This window comes from Acomys russatus, chromosome 7, assembly GCF_903995435.1.
Source record: "Acomys russatus chromosome 7, mAcoRus1.1, whole genome shotgun sequence".
NCBI classification, from domain to species: domain Eukaryota; kingdom Metazoa; phylum Chordata; class Mammalia; order Rodentia; family Muridae; genus Acomys; species Acomys russatus.
In genome coordinates this window covers 27482516-27503548 of record NC_067143.1, presented here as the reverse complement: position 1 = coordinate 27503548, position 21033 = coordinate 27482516, and the positions used below count along the sequence as shown (strand labels likewise).

Sequence of the window (21033 nt, the reverse complement as noted above, 5' to 3'; positions counted from 1 at the left end):
GTCTAAGTTATGTGTCTCCTAGCTGCTGTAACTCGTCCTCGTGTGCATATGGAATGCTTTCCAGTTCTTATGGTAATCATTTTCCTTCCTCCCTGTGTATATATGGTGCGTGACAGTTACAGCGGCTGTGGGAACCATAACTTTAAGTTCTGTGACTTCTGTGAGTAAAACTAGCCATAATGTTGAATTGATGTCATTGCTCACATGGAATTTCCCTGTTGCTATAAGTGGTAAACTTGCAGTGTATTTAAATAAAGGCTTGGCATTCATTTATAGTATATAAATTATGGCACATATGTAGACTAATTCATCATTTAAGTAGCACTACTACTAAACAGAGTAAGGCTAGCATTGGAGATTATACACAGTACCATGCTTTGGCATAATGTAGCTCAGCCAGCCACCCAAAGTGGGAAGATAAAGAGCTGGGAAGAAGAATCCACAGTTAACAGCACTTGCTGCTCTTGCAGAGAACCCAGGTTCAGCACACTTCCTTCTCTAGCTCCCACACCCTTTTCTGGCCTCCAAAGGCACCAGGCATGCACATGGTACATGTATATACATGTTGGTAACACACACACACACACACACACACACACACACACACACACATACACACACACACACACAAATACTAAACAAGCATTTAGAGTAAGCGGAGGATAGCAGACCCTTGGCTAATAACAAACTGAAATTATGATCCTGGTAGCTTTGTAGGATTGTCTTCAAACACAATTGGCCAACTTGAACAGCGGTTCATTTAATAAAATGAAATGGTAGTGGAGACCTTTCAGGCCGCAGAGCATCAGAACACTGGTTATTGTTGGTCCTGGGTGTTGAAGCATCAGTAATGGTATAGTAAAGCAGTCAGAAATTGAATGTAAGGGACTTGATAATGTGCAGTATAAGACATGCAAGGAATCTTTTGACATCAAGAGAGTTGAGTAAGGATCTAATTGTTGACGGGCCTGCCTATCTTGACTGTCTTGTCATTTAGAAACAGCCAATCAAGGCGGGACCGAGAACATGAGGGGGAGGTTTTCTAGCACTGGACTGACCTACTGCTGCATTATTGTCTGTCTTTAGGCTGGGCCCCACCAGGGGGTTTAGGATACCTTTTAAGGTCAGGGCAGTGATAATACTTGTGGGGGTAGTGGGTACAGTAACTGAAGTGTCTCAGCCTCAGAGGAAACTCAAAATTCAGAAGTGTCCCCTCCCTCCTTCCTGGGTGAGCTCATATGAATGGACCGCGGTGGTGTCTTCATGCTCTGGGACATCAGACCTAGTGTTGGTGAGGAGAGAGAAAAGCTTGAGAACAGTACCATCAAAGAGTCCCGGGCTGCGGATCTGTATGCATGCTCATTTCTGTATGTTGTGGCCTCCTGGGTGTTACCAAATTCAGAAGTGGTGAGTCAGGGAGCCTCTGCTTGTTTGAAACGATTCGCCCACCATTGTGGGGGGATGAAAAATGGCCCTCTTGCTCTGGAACTATCGCAAGGTTTGGGGGGGGTCTATGTCTTAGAGGGGGAGGATACTTAACGTATCACCAGTGGAAAGAAAACTCGTGCCATCTGTGCCTCCAGACATGGCTTACCTACAGTGGATTATAGTCTGAGCAATGTATGGAGGCCTCCTTCCTGTTCCCAAACTGATTTATAATGTTGGGGTCACCCAGCCTTTCATTAGAGCCAGAAATACTATCCCACAAGTAATTATCCAGGCTGATGTGCCAGGCAAATGGCAGCATGCTCAGATTTCCAGGAGAGTGCACATGCGCCATGTCCTCTCCTGTCTGTGTTTCCATGCAAGTATCACCCTCTCACTCTGCTCGCTTAGTCTGTAAAATCCTCAGCTTTTCTAGATGTTCCCTCATCTGTGCACATATGACCAGACCAAGTAGGCTGCTGAGCGCCTCATCCTTACGACCGACAGATATATCGTCTGACACCCATCCCTTCTTGGGCATGGGAGCATATTCGTACTAGAGCACTTGTCACCCTGTGAAGCCAGTCATTGGGAATAAGGATCCCTTGTACTGGTGAGTAGACAGCTGTGAAACCTAAGCTGTCTAGTTAGAAAAAGGTTTCACAGATCCCATATTGAAGGGCATCATTGTTTGTGGACATGCTGAGTTCTCTGGAGGATTGGGCAGCACGATTTGCCTTAGTGGTTGCAGGCCAGGCAGTCCCACCTGGGAAGGGACTTACTTGGCTGTGTGTCCTCCTGGTCTCCTTCACAGCAATTAAACCAAGTTGTTTGCTGTATGTGTGGATAAACTGTATGTATTTATAATCTAGTACCTGAGCTGTGCTCTAGTCAATGACCTAGGTGTAAAAGGCCACAGCCTGTTAACCCACCAGAGCTCACCTCTTCTTGCCACACAGTTTTCAAAGCCGCCCATGTACCTGAAGCCAGGCATGCAAATATCAGATTTCGCAAGGCAGGATATTGTCACAGTCAGTATTAATTTGCTTTCCTAAAGTAGGCTTTCTTTTTTTCTTTTTTCTCTTTTGCTTTTACAGAAGACACATGGCAATGGTGATCTAAGTGCTTCTATGACCTCTCAGCATTTTGAAGAACAATCCGTGAGTGTCGTTCGTTACAAATAACACCGATGTTATATCTGCAAATGCTTCTTACCAAGTGTTTGTATTTCTTTGCTTCTTTAAAATATATGGAAGGCTGCCCACCTATAGAAACATGTCTTGCAACTTCTAGCTGCAAGAAATTAATTCAGGCTTATTGATTGGATAGCCTGGAATGGATTTGTCTAAAAATATACAGTAGCTATGCAACTGCTGCGTATGGGAGGAAAGAGAACAAAGCCCTTTGAAGCCCTCTGAAACTTTGAAAAGAAGCCTGTCAAGGATGGCTGCAGCCACAGGATCAATTGATTGAATGCCTAATGAATGAATAATAAATCACTCCATTTACCCTCTTTGAAAAAAAGGCAGAAATTTGAACTGGCACAAGCATTGCATGGGATTCATACAATGCATAGGTACTCAAAAATAGACTTGGATTTGTCCGTGTGACCCATGACAGTTGATGAATTCCTAGAGAGGGAAGTGATGGAGCGTAGGGGAGGGGGGAGTATGACAATACATGGAGATACTGAGGAGTGAATGTGAAATGAGCCGAAGCCAGAGAGCACAGAGCCGAGACTACCAAGTGTGGATGTGGGGACACAGCAGGGGAAGACCCCACTGTGCCTGGTGGACTGGAAGGCTGAGACTCATGTGAAGAGTTGAAATTGTAGCCCATGTGGAGGAGGTCTACTGGAGTTGGTGAGGATTGGTGGGCGTGAAGACAGGAAGTGGGAGAGATTCTACATCTGAGGTGGATGTGTGGACACACCTTGGCGGGAGTCAGCCCCGTTCTCCCCTCTTCATGCTGTTTCTTCTACAGTGCTTTGTCTTTGCTTTTGAATTAGTTTATTTCCCTTCCCCTTGGGTGTGTATATATATGTATGTATGTATACGTACCTTTGCATGGGGGTACACTGCCCATTATGCATGCAGAGACTAGATAAGGGTATCCTTTTCCATCACTTTCCTCATGTTCCATCAGGCAGAATCTTTCCCTGAATCAAGACTCACATTTTCTCTGATAGACTGGAAGCCACTAAACCCTATTTATCCTCCTGTTGCCACCTTCCTAGGAGCTGGGGTTGAAGAAACGCATAGAACATTTTTTGGCTTCTTACGTGGGTGCTGGGAATGGAACTCGAGTCCTCATAATTACACAGCAAGTGCCCGACAGCTGAGTCATCTCTCCTGTCCAAGTCTATAGTTTTATAATGAGAATCTCACAATGAATGAAGGAGTTTAGGGGTTTCAGACATTGACATACTATTCATACAGTTTTTGGAAAGTTCATCTTGTTATTGGCTCTGGATTCAGATAAATCCCATTGGAGGAAAGCATAAAGGCATCAGCTAATAATGCAGTCATAACCATGCCATCAAAGCATGTGACAGCTGAGGTTCATACTTAACCAACTTTTATCTTACTCGATTAGAATCAGGGGTGTCTCTGCTTGGGCCCACAATTTCACTCCAATGCCTTTTTCTTCTGTGCAGACTCTTGGAGAAGCTGGTGATTGCCTGAGTCACCTGCCAAGCGCCTTTGCATACCTCCTCACCATACACCTGAAGGAAGGCCGCAACCTTGTGGTCCGGGATCGCTGCGGTAAGGTTGGTGTGTTGTGCGCTTGCTCGGTAACTGTAAATGCCCTCTCTGTGCCCTGATATGACAGCTGTAGTCAACCATTGTCTATCTCGCACTAGACCTCCAGCCCCAGACTCTTCCCCATACCTTGACCATGAGTTATTTAAACAGTGATAAATGTAGGTATCCTTTTAAAAAGAAGTAATAACGATATCACATAAAACTATTTTAGAATGAAATAGCCATGATAATTTATATTTGGCATTTCTCAAATAATCCAGAAAAAATAATCTTTTGGTCTTACCACTTTAAATAATAGAGTGAATGGATTTCTAAGACAAGGCCATCAGATGCGCTGACTGATGCTGATAGACTTTAGAATTCTTTCCTCTTGCCTTAAGGATCCACAGGATGCCCTAATAACTATTATCTACTCTGTATACATTTCCATATATTGTATAGTTAAACTAATTTGAGATTATATTACCTATATTGTTCTGCAGGAAGCCTTGACTTTTACTTTAAAACACATACCTTTAAGATAGATCATGTTTTTCTGTGCAGATATATTTTCTCTCTGCACTCACCATGTTTATGGGCATCCTTTGCATGTCTGAGTCTCTGAAAAGGCCACCCCAAAATGTCTTGCCTTGCCTAGCCATACCATTATGCCTGTGGCTAACCTGCATCTCCCTCTCTCTTCCCCATATTATTCTTGTCCCCTGGTACCCACCATTCTACTCTTAACTTCTCCAAGATTCTACATAGAAATGAGAACATAAAGCGTTTGCCTTTCTGAGGCTGGCTTATTTCACGTAGCATCCTTTCTGTATCTTTGGATGCCATCTTTGTTCACTGTGGCCCTCGGTGAAGAGGACTGAGACATGCATCTGGGCAGGGTGAGCAGGTAGGACCTGTTGGGTTCTTCCCACTCTGCTTGGGACCAGCTCCTGCCATCTGCCATTTAAAGTCTTCCTTTCTGGCTCACTGCCCATGCTGTCTGTTCCTGTTTGTCCACACATGCTTTACTGGTCCTTGGGGAGCATCCAGGTACAAGGGAGTGTCAGTCCGTCCTCTGCTCTATGTATGCTGCAGCAGCCCCTGGGCTGAGTTCTAAAGAAGTCAGCTTCCACTTCTCGTATCTGCTGCCTCCAAGTCTGGAGCATCACTAGCTCACCTGCCACTCATATTCTCCTTCTATTCATCCCACCTCTGCCTCAGAAACCTTCCTACTACCTCTCCACACAGCATGTATTTGTGCTGCCAGTTCCTCCACCCATCTGCTATCACCTACCCGGCTTCTGTCAGAACCATGTGAAATATATCCTTTCTTCTTAATAAAAAAAATCTCTGTCTCTCTGTCTTTGTTTCTCTCTACTTCTCTCTGTCCCCCCTCCCTCTCCCTGCCTCTCTCTCTTTCTTTGTCTTTCCTTTCATATGTAATTTTCAAAACAGAAGATATTGTATTATATTTGTTAGCAAATGGATTATTGCTTATTCAATACCATAATTTGTTATCTGTCACTTGAGTCTCTTGTGTTCTATATCTGTCATATACACATTCATGCCTATAGAAACATCCCATGACTATTCAACGAGAGTGGTAACCTAGATCTTCACACCTGAGATAACATGTGAGGGATGTGATCACTGACCAATATAAAGTGATCACTTATAGATGTCCCGGTGTTTGAATGAATGCTTCTGTCAAAAGAAGACTACTAGTAGGTCTATTTTGTAGCAACTTCCTTAAATGTTAAGAGCATTCTGGAGAGAGTGTATTTAACTTTGAAACCTGGTACACAATGCACACATACACTCATGTGCTCGCTCTATCTGTCTGTCTATCTATCTATCTATCTATCTATCTATCTATCTATCTAATTTTTGGGAACCCTTCCCTCCAAATCTGTATCTTTGAGGCCAGTCATAGGCCATGGATCCTTTCTGTGAGCCACCTTGTCCACCTTTCTGATCTTTTTTATTATTTCTTATGACCATAAATTATCTAGCCATTCCACTCTTGGCGTATCATTCTGATAGAATCACTGCATAACCCTGTGGGTTTGTCAGGGCACCTGAGTGGTGATGAAGCCTTTGCCGTGTCAGAATGAGAATGGAGCACTGGGGTTCATATGCACTATGATCATACTTTACTGTTATAATTCTTTATAGACACGCATTTATGGGGTATTATTTTAGGTATGTACAATATGTGTAATGATCATATCTCATCATTGTGAGAATACTCACTATCTTCTATCTGAATCATGCTATGTTACTGTTGGTTATAGTCACTCTACTGGGCAACACAACCCAGAACTTCTTGCCCCACCTAGCTGTACCATTATGGCTGTGGCTAGCTTCTGTCCCCCTCCCTCTTCCCTGTATTCCTTCTGTCTTATGCATCTACCATCTACTCTCAACTTCTCTGAGATTCTACATATAAATGAGATAGTAAAGTACTTGCTTTTCTGAGCCCGGCTTATTTCACTTAACATAGTGTTCTTCACAGTCATCATTTTATCACCGTAAAGGACATAGTCATTTTTCAGAAGAGAGCTGTACTTGTATTTTCTTTTCCTTTTTTTTGGGGGGGTGTTGGTTCCTAAAGAGATATTTATTTTTCTGCGCATTAGTGTTTTGCCTGCTTGTGTGTTTATGTGAGAGTGCCAACTCTCTTGGTACTGGAGTTACAGCCAATTGTGAGTGTGGGTGCTAGGGAATCGAACCTGGGTCCTCCGGAAGAGCAGCCAATGGTCTCAGCTACTGAGCTATCTCTCCAGCCATGCATCCTGGTTTTTTTTAAATATATTTTTTAATTTTTAATATATACATTTATATTTATTACACATATATAAAATAAACTACATACAGCAAGAACAACCACAAAAAAAAAATCAGGAATTACATTAATGTTACATTCATAGTGTTTTGTCTATTTGTATTTGGCAACCTTAAAGAAAACACCTTTCCTATCTTGGTGAATCTAAAATTCTGAATATAAATAAATATCTCACATACTTAAATGGGATAATAAATTTATTTTTAAATTTGAAAATACAAATGTATCTACTGATCAGATATTAGCTTTCAGTTATGATGGCAGCTCCAAATTATTCAGATGTTTTAGTTATCCCTTCAGCTCAATGGAATAGCCAGAAGATTGTTAATTTCAACGCAGTTTCCATTTTGTAGGGTTTGGTGATAGAAGTTATTTTTGGTGAACCATTCTCTTTTACCAAAGGGGTCAACATTTTCTTTGAGTTCTTACAAAATAATTCCTGTTTATGAAGTGTTCTGACAAGTTATTGGTTGGCAAACAGTTGGTTTACACAAGGCCCACTAGTAAATATTTTAGGATTCGTGATCCATGAGCCACAGCCATTCAACTTGTGTTAATATTGTAGGAAAACACAAGTTTTAAGAAAAAGGCAATAGAACATGGCTATGCTCTGCTAAAACTACATTAATATAAACAAAACAAACAAACAAACTAGACCTTGGGCTGGATTGAACCCAGGTACTGAAGTTTGCTGACCTCTGTCTCGAATATTATGATCTAATTGTTGTGTTCATCCTTTAAAAACTTGGTTTTAAAAGCATAGTGGTTGATGCCACTGTTAGAATCAGGAAGATGTATTGCTAAGCAACCATCTAGATTTGAAGTTCATACTTTCAATAGAACTATCTAGGAAGCATCTTGGTAAAAAGACAAAATAGTGCATCAATATCTGGAGACATTAGGCATCCAACAGTCATGTTTCTGGTGTTCCTCAGGCTGTGGGGTGGTTTCAGGAGAAGACTGCTTAGACAGCATCAAGAACAGAAAACAAAGCGAGGGGAGCCTCCCAGGCACTCCAGGGCCGGGAAATGTGCCCTGCTCTTGTTGAGTCTTTGGCTTCTTTGTTTTAAGGATGTGGAGATTTCCTGGGGTGGCTGGGTAAAGTTTGTTGCTACACAGAGTTGTCATGTGTTCTTTGAAATGATTCCGTGGGGCGGTGTGGTTCAGTAAGCTGAACGGCTTTAGTGCTGGAATCCAGCTATGAGCAGAGGTGTGCAGTTGCTAGCCAGGACCAGCTTATCTGTTGCTTGCCTGTATTCTTCTCTCTCTCTCTCTCTCTCTCTCTCTCTCTCTCTCTCTCTCTCTCTCTCTCTCTCTCTCTCTCTCTCTCTCTCCCACCGTGCCTCCCTCCCCTGCCCTCCCTCTCTCTGTCTCCTTCTCCCTGTCTCCCTCCACCTCCCATCCCCTCATAAACATGACTATATACACGTGAATAATTATGGATATAAGAATAGTGTCATGTAATGCCAAGAGCTTTAATTGCATAGTTCTAGAAATGTGGACACATACCCAAGATTACCTTGGCAGCACTCTTTCTAGTGCAGAGTTTTCTTTGCATTTCTGACATGTTCCTTTGCTCAGATCACACTAGCCCCAGCAATGGGCATATTGTACCTAACCAAGGGATTTCTTTCTTTCATTTTGGCAGCAGTTTTGTATGCTGTAGCTGGGATGCTGTGCGCCGTCTGTGCATGGCCCTGAGCCTAGTCTTTTAGGAACAACAACATGGCCATTTCTTGCCCAGTAATTGCCTGTTTGTCATTGTCTGTGCCCCTCCCATCTCCTTTCTTTGTTTTTACCCCTTTTACAACGTTAATTTCCTCCTTTATGGCCCACATTTCCCTCTTACTTAGGGAATTTACACCTGATGCATTGTTTTTGAGCAAATACAACGGACCTTTTTTATGCTTTTGCTGCGGTCCTTGGCCTCTGAGATGTAAAGGTGAAGGACTATATCATGAGCATCTCCTTTCAGTGCAACTGCTTCATAATTGGGTTGATACATAGAGGAAACTGGCTGACTCAGTGTCCCATAGAAAGGAAGGTGACTAAGATGGTATTTGGCATCACAGCCGATAGAGCACAGGCCAACAGCCTTATCCTTCACACTCGCAGGAGCCTGGGATTTTTAATAGAGATGAAGCATCCAGACTCTGGAAAACTCCCATTTCATGCCCTCTCATACTCTACCTCACTAATCCCTAGAAATTAACACCACCCACATTAAAACTTGTTTTCCCTTTTTATTTGGCTAACCAGTTAGGGAAGCCCACAGCTGTGACCTAAAAGAATACTGTGTGGCTGGTGCCCTCTGCTGGCTGCTCTTGGATATTGCAATGGGGAAAAAATAAAATTCACAGAAACGTCCCTACGGCCATAGCCAAGACTCCCATTATGTTGGGGGCTAAGGGTTTTCTTTGAGAGGTGAGTTTTTTTTTTTTTTGAAAATTCATAACAAATTCCAATAGAAAACTTCTCTATTTATTCATATCTGACTAGATAAAGAGTTGGCATTTGTTTATAGGATGGTGAGGGCTTCCTCATCAGATGACAGGGGAAAAAAAAAGTCTTTGGAGGATCCTTATGATATACAGACCAATAGCACCAAGCCTCCACCTCAAATCCAAGTGGATTAAAGACCTCAACATAAAACCAGAGACACTAAGTTACTTAGAAGAAAAAGTGGGGAAGAGTCTGGAACAGGAGACAACTTCCTGAACAGAACACCAACAGCCCAGGCCTTAATGTCAACCATTAATAAATGGGACCTCATGAGGCCGAGAAGCTTCTGTAAGGCAGGAGATACTGTCAAGAGAATAAGCGACAGCCTACAGACTGGGAAAAGATCTTCACCAACCCTACATCTGACAATGGTCTAATATCCAAAATATATAAAGAACTCAAGAAATTAAACACCACCAAACCAAATAACCCAATTGAGAAATGGGGCTTGGAACTAAACAGAGAATTCTCAAAGGAGGAATATCAAATGGCTGAGAAACACTTAAAGAAATGCTCAACCTCCTTAGTCATCAGGGAAATGCAAATCAAAACAACTCTGAGATTCCATCTTACACCCATCAGAATGGCTAAGATCAAAAATTCAAGTGGCACCACATGCTGGCGAGGATGTGGGGAGAGAGGAACACACCTTCATTGCTGGTGGGAATGCAAACTAGTACAGCCACTTTGGAAATCTATCTCAGAAAAATGGGAATAGGGCTTCCTCAAGACCCAGCTATTCCACTCCTTGGAATATATCCAGAAGATGCTCCAGCACACAACAAGAAAATTTGCTCAACCATATTCATAGCAGCCTTATTCATAATAGCCAGAACATGGAAACAGCCTAAGTGTCCCTCAGTAGAAGAATGGATAAAGAAACTGTGGTACATATACACTATGGAATACTACTCAGCTATTAAAAACAAGGAATTCCCGAAATTTGTGGATAAATGGATTGAGCTAGAAATGATCATAATGAATGAGTTAACCCAGAAGCAGAAAAATTCAAATGGTGTATACTCACTTAATCTGCATACTAGCCCAAGGGGCATGTTCCACGAAAGCCTTCACTTACCAGGAAACTGGGACAGAGGGGAGGACATCCTATTGGGACTCTAGATGCGAGAGGCATGGGAGAATAGCAAAGTAGAAGGATCCAGAGGGTCCTAGAAACCTACAAGTAGAACATTATGATAGGCAGATTTGGGCCCAGGGGTCCCGCTCAAACTAAGGCACCAGCCAAGGACAGTACAGGCGGTAAACTTTAAACCCCTACCCAGATCTAGCCAATGGTCAGAACATTCTCCATAGTTGAGTGGAGAGTGGGATATGACTTTCTCACGTACTCTGGTGCCTTACATTTGACCATGTCCCCTGGAGGGGGAGACCTGGTGGAACTCAGAGGAAGGACAGCAGGTTACCAAGAAGAGACTTGATACCCTATGAGCATATACAGGGGGAGGAGGTCCCCCTCAGGAACAGTCATAGGGGAGGGGAATAAGAGGAAAATGGGAGGGAGGGAAGAATGGGAGGATACAAGGGATGGGATAACCATTGAGATGTAACAAGAATAAATTAATTTAAAAAAATTAAAAAATTTTTAAAAAAATAAAAAAAAAAGAAAGAAAATGGATAGACTCCCACTAACACTGTCCAATTGATTTAAATTTTGTTCCTTTTAGCAGGCCAAGTTTCATGAATGTATATTCTTTTTATAAAGAAAAGCTAACCGTGCGAGGCTACAGAGACACCCAGGCTCCTTGAAGTGTCTGTAATGAGGGACAGACAGGTGTCTCTAGAACTCTGTTCCAAAGAGAGGAGCATCATTTGAAGGACTCTTTTTGTAATGGTGGTGAAATTATAGCCTCCAGTTTTAATTTGGTTCAGAAAACGATCCTTAAAGGTATAGTGACCAAGCTGGAAGAAAAGAGATGTGATGAAAGCACCACAAATCCCTCACTAGAATTTTGAGCTGCATCACTCTTTTACTAATATAAATTTGAAAACAGGTTTGCCTTTCTAATGTATAACAGATCCTAAGTTTTAGAGTGCTGGATCACTCAAATTTATTTCCTGCGTATATTTTTCTCTATTATAAAATATAGGAAGAAACACAAAAGTTTAGAGTACATCATGATTTGTTTGATCAATATTCCAATTAGATTAGCTCAAAAAATGTATTTTATTGCTACTGTAATTGATTACTGTTATTGTGTATGTGTGTACTCACATGCGTGTGCGTGCTTCCATGATGTGTGTGGACACATATGTGCCACAGCGAGTGTGGGGCAGTTAGAGGACAACTTTGTGGTGGTCAGTTCTCTCCATGTGGTTCTGGAGATGGACTTCAGGTCATTAGGTGTGTGTGGCAAATGTCTATACCCACTGACCCATCTTGCTGCCGCCCAATTTTCATTAGTGCAACTCATACCTCTGTGAGTGCGCCTGCATCTTAAACTGTGTACCCAGCTCTGGTCCCAACTTCTTTGCAAGTCACCTGTAGATTTGAATCCATTCTCTTCCATCCCATGATGGCCTGACTTGTTCAACGTCCTCGTTACACACTTGGCAAGCTGCTGCTGAGAAAGTCTCATTCTCCCCAGAAGCAATGAAGTGGCTCATTTCTATTATCTCCACTGACCATACAATAACTTTGTTAACTTGGTAGCAGAAAAGCATTATCTCCCCCTTTTTTTTTGGATTAAATTTGCTTTGGCATCCATAATTTTGGACCTTTCAATATGTTTGTTGAGATTTGCACTCATGTTTGCAAGTCCTCTTCCGTGTGCAGTGGCCCCTGCCTCCACAGTGTTCACGGATAGGGCTGTGCGTTGTCACCAGACCTGGGAGTGTATTTGTGAAGTGTCTGCTGTGAAAAGGGTTGCTCATTTCACTTCCTGTTCTGAAGACTCCCTTCTTCTGTTCTCATGTCTGCCGAGGCCCACGCTCCTAGCATCATTCACATCCACCCATCTATCTTCTCTGTTTTATTTTTTTTTTCATTTCTCATTCATATCTTTCATCTGTCTCTACTTACCTCCTGAGTTTAGGACCTGGATAAAAACTTTGTTTGCTTGTTTGTTTTTCAAAATGACTTCCACTGAACAAGAACAAATCTTTCTTTCCTTAATGATTACATTTCCTCTTTTCAACTACTATACATGCAAGGGCAGACACACCAACCTGTGCTTCCTTGGCTTCTGCTGGGTTTCTGCTGACGTGTTTCCTGGTATAAGAGTCAGGTACACACATTAGTCTTACTTCATCTACGCCACCCAATCAGCCCATTTTATTTTGCAAACTTCCAGCTTTGCTTCTCTCTGCAGTACCAGCTATGAACACCAGATGGCATAAGATCCTTACTATGCTTGTGAAGCTGCACAAAAAAACCCATATGGGCTGCTGTGTCAGGAGCAAACCTGAAAGCTTACAAGGATGCAAACCCCATCCAGTGGCGTGGGTGTCATTTTTCCTTCATGCCTGGTGGTCTTAAAATACTAAGACAAATACACGCAGCTAAGTTTGGAATCTGTTTCGGGAGACCCCTTTCCCACCCTGCATAGATCCCACAGGACATGCTGGTCCCAGAAGCCTTTGTGTACTCCCATTTCTGAGATCTTTCTGGGTACTGTTGTTGCTTTTTGTTTGTTTGTTTTTTTGTTTTATTTTTGTTTGTTTGTTTGGTTTTTTGTTTCGGTTTTGAGACTGCACGCTCCTGCATTGATTGGGACATTTGATGCTTGCCAGTTTGTTGAACCAGTTTCCACTTGATCTGCTCTCAGTGCTCGTGGAGGACCAGGGAAAGTAAGCCTGGAATGAGTCCTATGTTTGCTGCATCCGTCCTTCCATCATCCATTTGAGACGTTTTTGGATCATTAATTCTGTTATAACTTGACTGTTGGAGCATTGCTCAGTAAAGTTAAAATTTGTGCTTATTTATATATATATTTATGTGGACATATATGGTATATATTGTTACCAAAAATAAATTCATATATATGTATGTATATATACATATTGTTTATGTAAATTTACATATATGTAATTGTCTGAGGCTATTTCATCTCAAGGCCCAAACAGGGCCAGGACTCGCTCAAGGAGCCACTGGAGGTTTTAATACATGGCTGGTCCCCTTAAAGGAGGGAAGTTATTTCCCATTCAATTAGGGTGGATGCATTAGCAAAGCATGCTGTAAGGGCCATAGAACATTGAGGAAAACACAGCTCTTCTGAGGTTGAAAGTGGGGAAGCAGATCCCAGGAGCAGATAGCTGCTATCTAGAAGTAGCCTGGGCCTGGACAGCTCTGCAGATGGCTGCTTCCCCAGAGTTGAGTGATACAGAAAGACCGCTGGCTCTGGATTCTTCTGGACTCATCTGCTACACAGGAAGTGATTGTTCTTTTCATGTGATCAAGGAGCTGCTCCCTCTCTTTCTCAGTTGCCCATCTGGTTTCTGAACGGGACTGTGAGGGATACAGGGAGCAGGCGTTGTTCTGTGTGCATAGCTCCATGATGCTGCTCTCAGACGCGGGCACCTATGTAGATGTCATAGCTAACACATTCCCCTCTCAGTTTTTTTTTTTTTTTTTTTTAGTCTGGAAATTGTCTTTAAAAAAATTTTTTTTTTTAACCAGGCTCAAAGAGAGAACTCGTGGACCCCACACTGCCAGGCTAGATTTCCAGAGCACCCTGAAGTCCTCCATGAATGACCTCTGGGTGTTTAGATAGAGCAGAAGCCCGTGGTCATGGGGGTTTAAATGCTTAAAGTGTCTATACAGCCATTGCCTTCCAGAATACCTAAGAATGTTTCAGAGATGTTTTCCCGAGTAGATGGAATTCCTGAATATAGAATTTAAAAGTACACATTTTCTTCCCATCTCTCTAAAAGGAAGATGATAGAAAATTCCACACCGTCAGAGAAAGCAATAAAGAAACTTTATGGGGAGAAATTAGCCGTGTGAATTACATTGGACATTAAAATAAAGTACATGGACAATAGAACTGTATAAATGGTTATTTGCTCTCCCTTTTTAAAACTTGACTGAACTGGGATGCCAAAAATAGCATCTTGGTAACTTCTGGTGCTGGCTACCATTATAGTAGATTGGCTTATTTGCTCTCAAGGGAATCCTGTGAGAAAGGTAGTTTTTCACATTACAAAGGAGAATAGTAAGGAAATTGAGTGAATTACTCAAGATTACATAGTTACTTATGGGGTGTTTCTGCACTGACTTCAGCATCCCCATGTGTGTTGGGGACCCCTAGACATATGCCTTTCCTTCCCTGAGCTCAGAGGTGGATGAATTCAATATTACATTTATAGATGCTCTAGGCATTGTTTTCTATATTAAAATTATTTTAAAGTGCCCTCCTGAAAAAGTTATAAGTGTGTATTTATATTTCTGTCCTTTGTATCCTGAATCTATTATTGAGCTGTTTGTTTTGTGTCATCATCATCATCATCATTATTATTAATGCTGAGGCATATATGTGTAAGTCAGAGGACAACTTTTGAAAGTCACTTTCCTCCTTCTACTACGATTTCTAGGCATCAATTTTTTTCAGGCTTGTAAGGCAAACACTTTTATCCACCAAGCCACCTCACTGGTCCTGTTAAATGGTGCTTAATATTTCACTGTACATTTTGAAAATTCCAAGTGAGAACATTGCGAAGCCATTTCCAACGGCTCTGGCGACACACTCCTTCCAGTGTGCAGAGCATCGCTCCAAATGCCAAGGATATCTGAATACTTTGAGGTTTCCCCCTCCATTTTTAAAGGCATGTATGTACGTGTGTGTGCGCACACGCGCATGTATGAGAGGCAGAGGGAGAAAGAGCATGGAGACCCTAGGTTTACAACAGGCATCGTCTTCACTGTTTCTCCCATCTTTTTCTTAGATCAGGCCTTTCGAGTACAACCAGAGCTCATACACAGGACCAGTCTCCTGGGGCAGCATGGGGGGGAATGTGGGGGTGGGGTTCCCTGCCTCTGCTCCCAGAGTCTGGAGCTATAGATCGAATGCCACTCAGACCCTGCAGGAACCTGGGTTCTGGAGGTCTGAAATCCAGTCCCCAGTTGCTCAGGAGTCACTTCAGCCACAGAGCCAGTCCCCCAACCTCCACCGCCCCAGGCCTGAGCTCAGCTGTTTCCCCCACCCTCAACTCTCTGCCGCAACATAGCATTAGGTTGTGCTACCAGGTGTCCTTCCTTTCTTCCCTTTCTCCTTCATTCTAAATTATAAGCTGCTGTCAGATTTATATGTGCAAAGCTTGGCTCTGATCACTTTACCCTCCTCCTGCATGAACCTAAATTTCCTTCCTCTTCGTACTAAAATAACTCCAGATGGACTGAAATTTTAAGTGTTTAAAAAAAAAGAAAAGAAAAGGAGAAAATGTACCAAAATCAATGGGAAGAAAGAAACACGGCTGAATTAATCTTAAATCTTATGGTTTAAAAAAACAATAACAAAAACAAAGTACTTCTAAGCAGAATGTGAAAGTACAAAGCCTGAAGTCAGACCTTGGCTAATAAATAAAAAGGAAAATAACTTATTGCCAGTAATAACTTATTAAATAAATTCGGACAAGATGTATAGTTGGTGAGCAATTCCGTAAGGAAGCATCCTACCCAGATGTAGCCAGAGGACGAGCTGATCCCCACTGAAAGCCAAACAAGTAAAGAACAAGACTCTGACTCACAAAACACAGATAGACATCGCAGCCGCAGAAAAGCCATTGAGAGTCTTAAAGATAAGGGGAGACAGAGAAAGTGCTTTGCTATGTTTTATTTTCTTTCCTGCCCTGCCAACAGATTACAATATTCAGTGCTTGTGATTACTGAAAGAGACAAAAACAATGTTTGCTCTAAGGTTGATAAGCATTTAGAAGATGGATTGTATACTTGCTTATATGTAGATATGTGAGCCTATATATACGTAGATATGTGAGCCTATATATATGCCATGCATGTGGGTGCCCTCAGAGGCTGCCAGAGGTAAGTTCTGAGAACTGACCTGGGATCTCCTGAAAGAGCGGCAAGCTCTCCTATGCATGGAGCCATCTCTCACACTTCTAAGTATGATGAGGTTTAGAAAACAATTTTATAATATCTGTTAGAATCAAGACGAGGCATTGCCATGCTTCCTGTGTACAAACTTGCTATAGAGCAGAGATTGCAAGGTAGATACACCAGTCTGCTTGGCGAACTCCTGTCTACAGTGGGAAAAGTATTAGCTACTTACCTACGCTGATCCAGCACAGCAAGAATGTGTTTAGTTAGAAAAACACCAGTAGGTGCGTACTGCTGGTGTGACCCCAACTTCAAGGCATAGTACCTGACCAAATGCAGTCATTTAAATATATATATATATATAATATTTTCCCTGTAAAACACTCAAGAAATCGCTTATGGCCATCACACCAGACAAATGGGATCAGGGACCAGTAAGAGGGTGTGGACTTTATTTCATTTCATACCTTTCAAAGTTGTGGGCACATGTTACTTTCACCTAAAAAAAATAAAAATAAAAAGCTCAGGAACAGGAAATAAAACACCCACATTTCTTGCAGAATAATAGCTAACCCTTTATTGTATATGTTTAGGGTACTTTGGTTTCCGACTTAAAACAGCCTGTGGTAGTCTATTTTTTTTTTTTTTTCCCTCTTTGTCTTCAATTTCTGGCTTCACTGAAATGCTTGCTTAGCTATTACAACACTAATATTTTGGAGGGCTCCCCCTGTTCCTGTTTGGTCCTGGGTTGATTTCACGCCTGCCTCCTGAGTTGAACCCTCACTGACATGTGAGGTAGGGGTTACTTTTCCTACCTACTACTGAGCAGAACTCCGGAGCATGTTCAGCTCCTTTGAACATTGCCACCTGGGACCATGTGCTGTGCTATAAGGTGCCAGTGCTATCGGATACAGAAGAGCAGGCTCTTGTATTGAGGATGTGCCTTGGCAACACCCAGTATGGCTAGCGAGACATGGAAGAGACCATAAGTATCTGTGGGCTGGTAGTGTGGTTGACAGGTATGTGTCAAGGGACAGTGACCATCTGTAGGTTAGTAGGTGTGAGTGAGCAGGAACTAGTTCTTAGGAAGGGATTTAGTGCCTCTCTGCTGCAGAGATTATGACTAGTTGCCAGTTTCTCTGGCAGATACATGTATCTCTAGGGATCTTCATGGGGCTAGTTCCAGTGCCTTTGCTCATTACATAATCCGTGCATATGCAAGTCCTTGATATAGAAAGTCGTATATAAACTATGTGTGTAGATGTGGTATTATATGCAAGCCATCAAAAAAATCTCCTATGCGACCTATATGCGTTTCTCCTTGTGTTTTACGTCATCTGTAGGTGAGTCCAATACAATATCAGTGCCCTGTAAGTAAGTGGTTGTGTTGTGTGTGGGATGATGACCAGGACAGGAGTCTGTACTGTGGTGCCCATGGTTGCTTGAATCTCCTCTGCGTGTAGAAGTTCTGTTGATGGAAGCCTCCGTCTGTCCAGTGTGAGAGCATGGCCGGCCCTGGGTCCTAAGCGTTTGAGTTTGGGGCTCTCCAGAGCCACAGCCTGGTCTCTAGTCCTTCTTTCCATCTTCACTGAACTTACCAACTCCCATAAAAGTCTCTTTGTATCTGAATTTCCCAGTGAGGAAGGTTAAAGTCCATCCATTCAGGTGTCAGCTCAGCATTTGTATACTCAAGGAGTCGCATTCCTGAGCGGCTGCTCCCTTTTCAGAACCTGCCTAGTGAGATGCCACTTTCCTGACAGTCAGGCACTTAGGCTCAGAGAGAGAGAGAGAGAGAGAGGGAAGAAAAAAAAAATTCACCATGTGCGCCCTCCCCTCAAATTTTCTCTAACAATTAACACTGCACTAACTTGACACCCTCTTTCCTTGTTTGGCTTTGTAAACCCTGGTCCTTTTTTTTCTGTTAATTCCAGACATTAATATTTTCTTTCATGCGACTGCTGCCATTCACCCGTGAAACAGTTTGAACATTATGTAGCTGTCAAGATGCTTGGGGATTACCCAGTATGCCTTGCCTGTGAGAAAGTGACACCACTGAGGCCGAGTTTTGAGATGTTTATTTTGAGAGTACGCTGACAAGCATGAAGGTCTGATCCCAGAGTGGCAATTTCATTTAATTAAAGGCCTCTTTTTATTATAGCTTCCCCCCACATATATATATATATATATATATATATATATATATGTGGATGATTGTTAAAGTCTGACTAGTCAGAGGTGTTCTCTCTAGGTGCTGGAGGAGGGGCGAGCAGATGCTCACCCACCAGTGAACATTCCACTGAGTGTCTGTGAATGCATTTATTTTTACTAGCCCTCAAAAAAACTGCTCAGCACGAGTTTGTGTTTCACATGAAGGCTGGCCTTCTTCTATTCCTATGCTGCCAAACTTTCGATGGCAGAATTAGACGCATATGACTCTTGTAGCTTATTTCATTTTGTTTTGTTTTGTTTTGTTAAGTTAGTGCCCTTGTATTACCGGATTGCTAACTCGGGAAATTTCTGCTTTGGTGAAGCTATTAACATTGACTGGTGGATGCTGTCTCGTTCCATAGCGATGCCGCCTTCCGCTCAAAAAGCTGGAGACTGTCCTCCATTTACTTTCCTTGGTATTCTCTATTACAGCCATACAGAAACCCAAGAAAGGGCCCAAGTGACAGACGGTTAAAGCAAAGAATGATAGTTCTGAATGACGTATAAATGTTTGCAACAAAGTAGTGGACCTAATTTATGACATAATATTTGTAGATGATATTAGCTTGACTTTCATGTCGGAAATACATTTCAGTGAATATTCTTGGAGCCCATCCGGGGGCCCTGGATTAAAAACAGTGGGCCCTTCCATGTAGCTTCATAGGGTTGAGTTTCAAGATAGGCCACAATGCCATAACTTTTCAAGTCAGAAGCTTTGTCTTAGTAGCATCTTGAGTAGTTTTTCCCTGAACTCCAAGCTGATTACTCGTTTGCTCCTATTTCTTCTCTAACCTGATACAGAAGAGCAAGTATATCCTTGACACACATTCATGTAACACACAGGCACAACACGTCATTTGTGCACTATGCTTGCAGGCCCCTCCCCCCTGCCAATTGATCTGAGAAATGTGAAGGGGGATCCTACCATCAGTTTTTTTCTTTGGGGGAGTGGGTGGGGGTTGTATCAACTAGAAGGGATATTATTCATTCCCTTTGGCATCCATTTCAAAGCTCCCCAGGAGGGGCCACTCGGGTCAGCTGGGTCAGCTCTGAGGCCAGCTGAGGGCCTGGCTGATGTGCAGTTCCGCTGGCCCTGGGTGGGGACAATGTGTGGCAGCTTTGGTGCAGGTGCGAGGAGGAGGCAACAAACAATGGCCACTCTGTTGATTTAATCTCTGTGCCCTGGTTCCAGTTGGAGTCCTCTCACACCGTCTTTTGAATGAGTAGCTTCAGAGACTGGTCTATTTATTATTATTGTATTTTAAGGTATAAGATTCTGTTGAATCAGCCATCTGCTAAATATTTGGAGATGGCTGCTTTCCCTTTTCATGGACTTTGTGCTGAGCCTAGGAGGGGCAAGCTTCTCTGCAGGACTCCTGACACTGCCTTGATTTTTTTTTTTGAATTTTGTTGTGGGCAACTGAGGGGTGACATATCCACAATGAAACCACGTAAAAAGCCCAAAGAGCCTATTCATATTCAACCACTAAAAGACAAAATGGAATTAGCCATTTGTCCTTAAATTGTAGCATTTTTCCCTCCCCATGACACCTCTAGGGTTTCCCATCCCTGCATAGAGAGCGACACTGATCTCTGGCTTGCTTCGGGCCTGGAGACTGGGAGGAAGAATCTCCACTTGATAGAGATGCTCGGTTTTTGCATGTATTTTATACAATTCTGTCTTGTTCTCTTTTTCTTTTAAAGGCACGAGTGATCCGTATGTGAAATTTAAGCTGAACGGGAAGACGCTGTACAAAAGTAAAGTCATATATAAAAACTTGAACCCAATTTGGGATGAGATGGTTGTGTTGCCAATACAAAGCCTCGATCAAAAGCTCCGTGTGAAGGTAATAATCCCGACGGCTTTCAAGTCAGCTCCTTTCTTCAAAATATTTATTCTTCCGTAGTTCTCAGGCTTCCTTAAAAGTGACCTTGCCTCAATTAATTCCTCCATTATCCTCTGATGCTGGATTAAAATATTAACACTGAGGAGGAATTTTTTTTTTAAGACTCCTTATGAGACTATGTTCCCCTCCAATCAAGGAGATACATATGCTACAAAGTCACAGTGTACTGTGTAAATAATGTTCTTATTGGCTATATTTAAACTTACTCAGTGTGGAAGAATTATTACTGGCCCTGAAGTGGTGACAAGTGTAGACACTGTTCTCATTAGAAAGAACTTTATACTTAATAGAGCTTCGAGCTACCAGGTGTAAGCATCAATTACTCCAACATCTGGGTTAAAACTGTGCGAGTTGAGTGCAGACTGGGATGGCTTGTACAACAGTTAGCAA

At 42.3% G+C, this 21033-nt stretch overlaps 1 protein-coding gene across 1 annotated transcript in view; it reads left to right on the top strand.

Annotated features, from left to right (window-relative positions):
* Positions 1-21033, top strand: part of Mctp2 (multiple C2 and transmembrane domain containing 2) — a 224255-nt gene that overhangs the window by 57594 nt on the left and 145628 nt on the right. The window contains exons 3-5 of the mRNA XM_051148727.1: positions 2523-2585; positions 4082-4190; positions 20441-20583. Of these exons, the coding sequence (XP_051004684.1) occupies positions 2523-2585; positions 4082-4190; positions 20441-20583 (315 nt within the window). The remainder of the gene's footprint in view (positions 1-2522; positions 2586-4081; positions 4191-20440; positions 20584-21033) is intronic.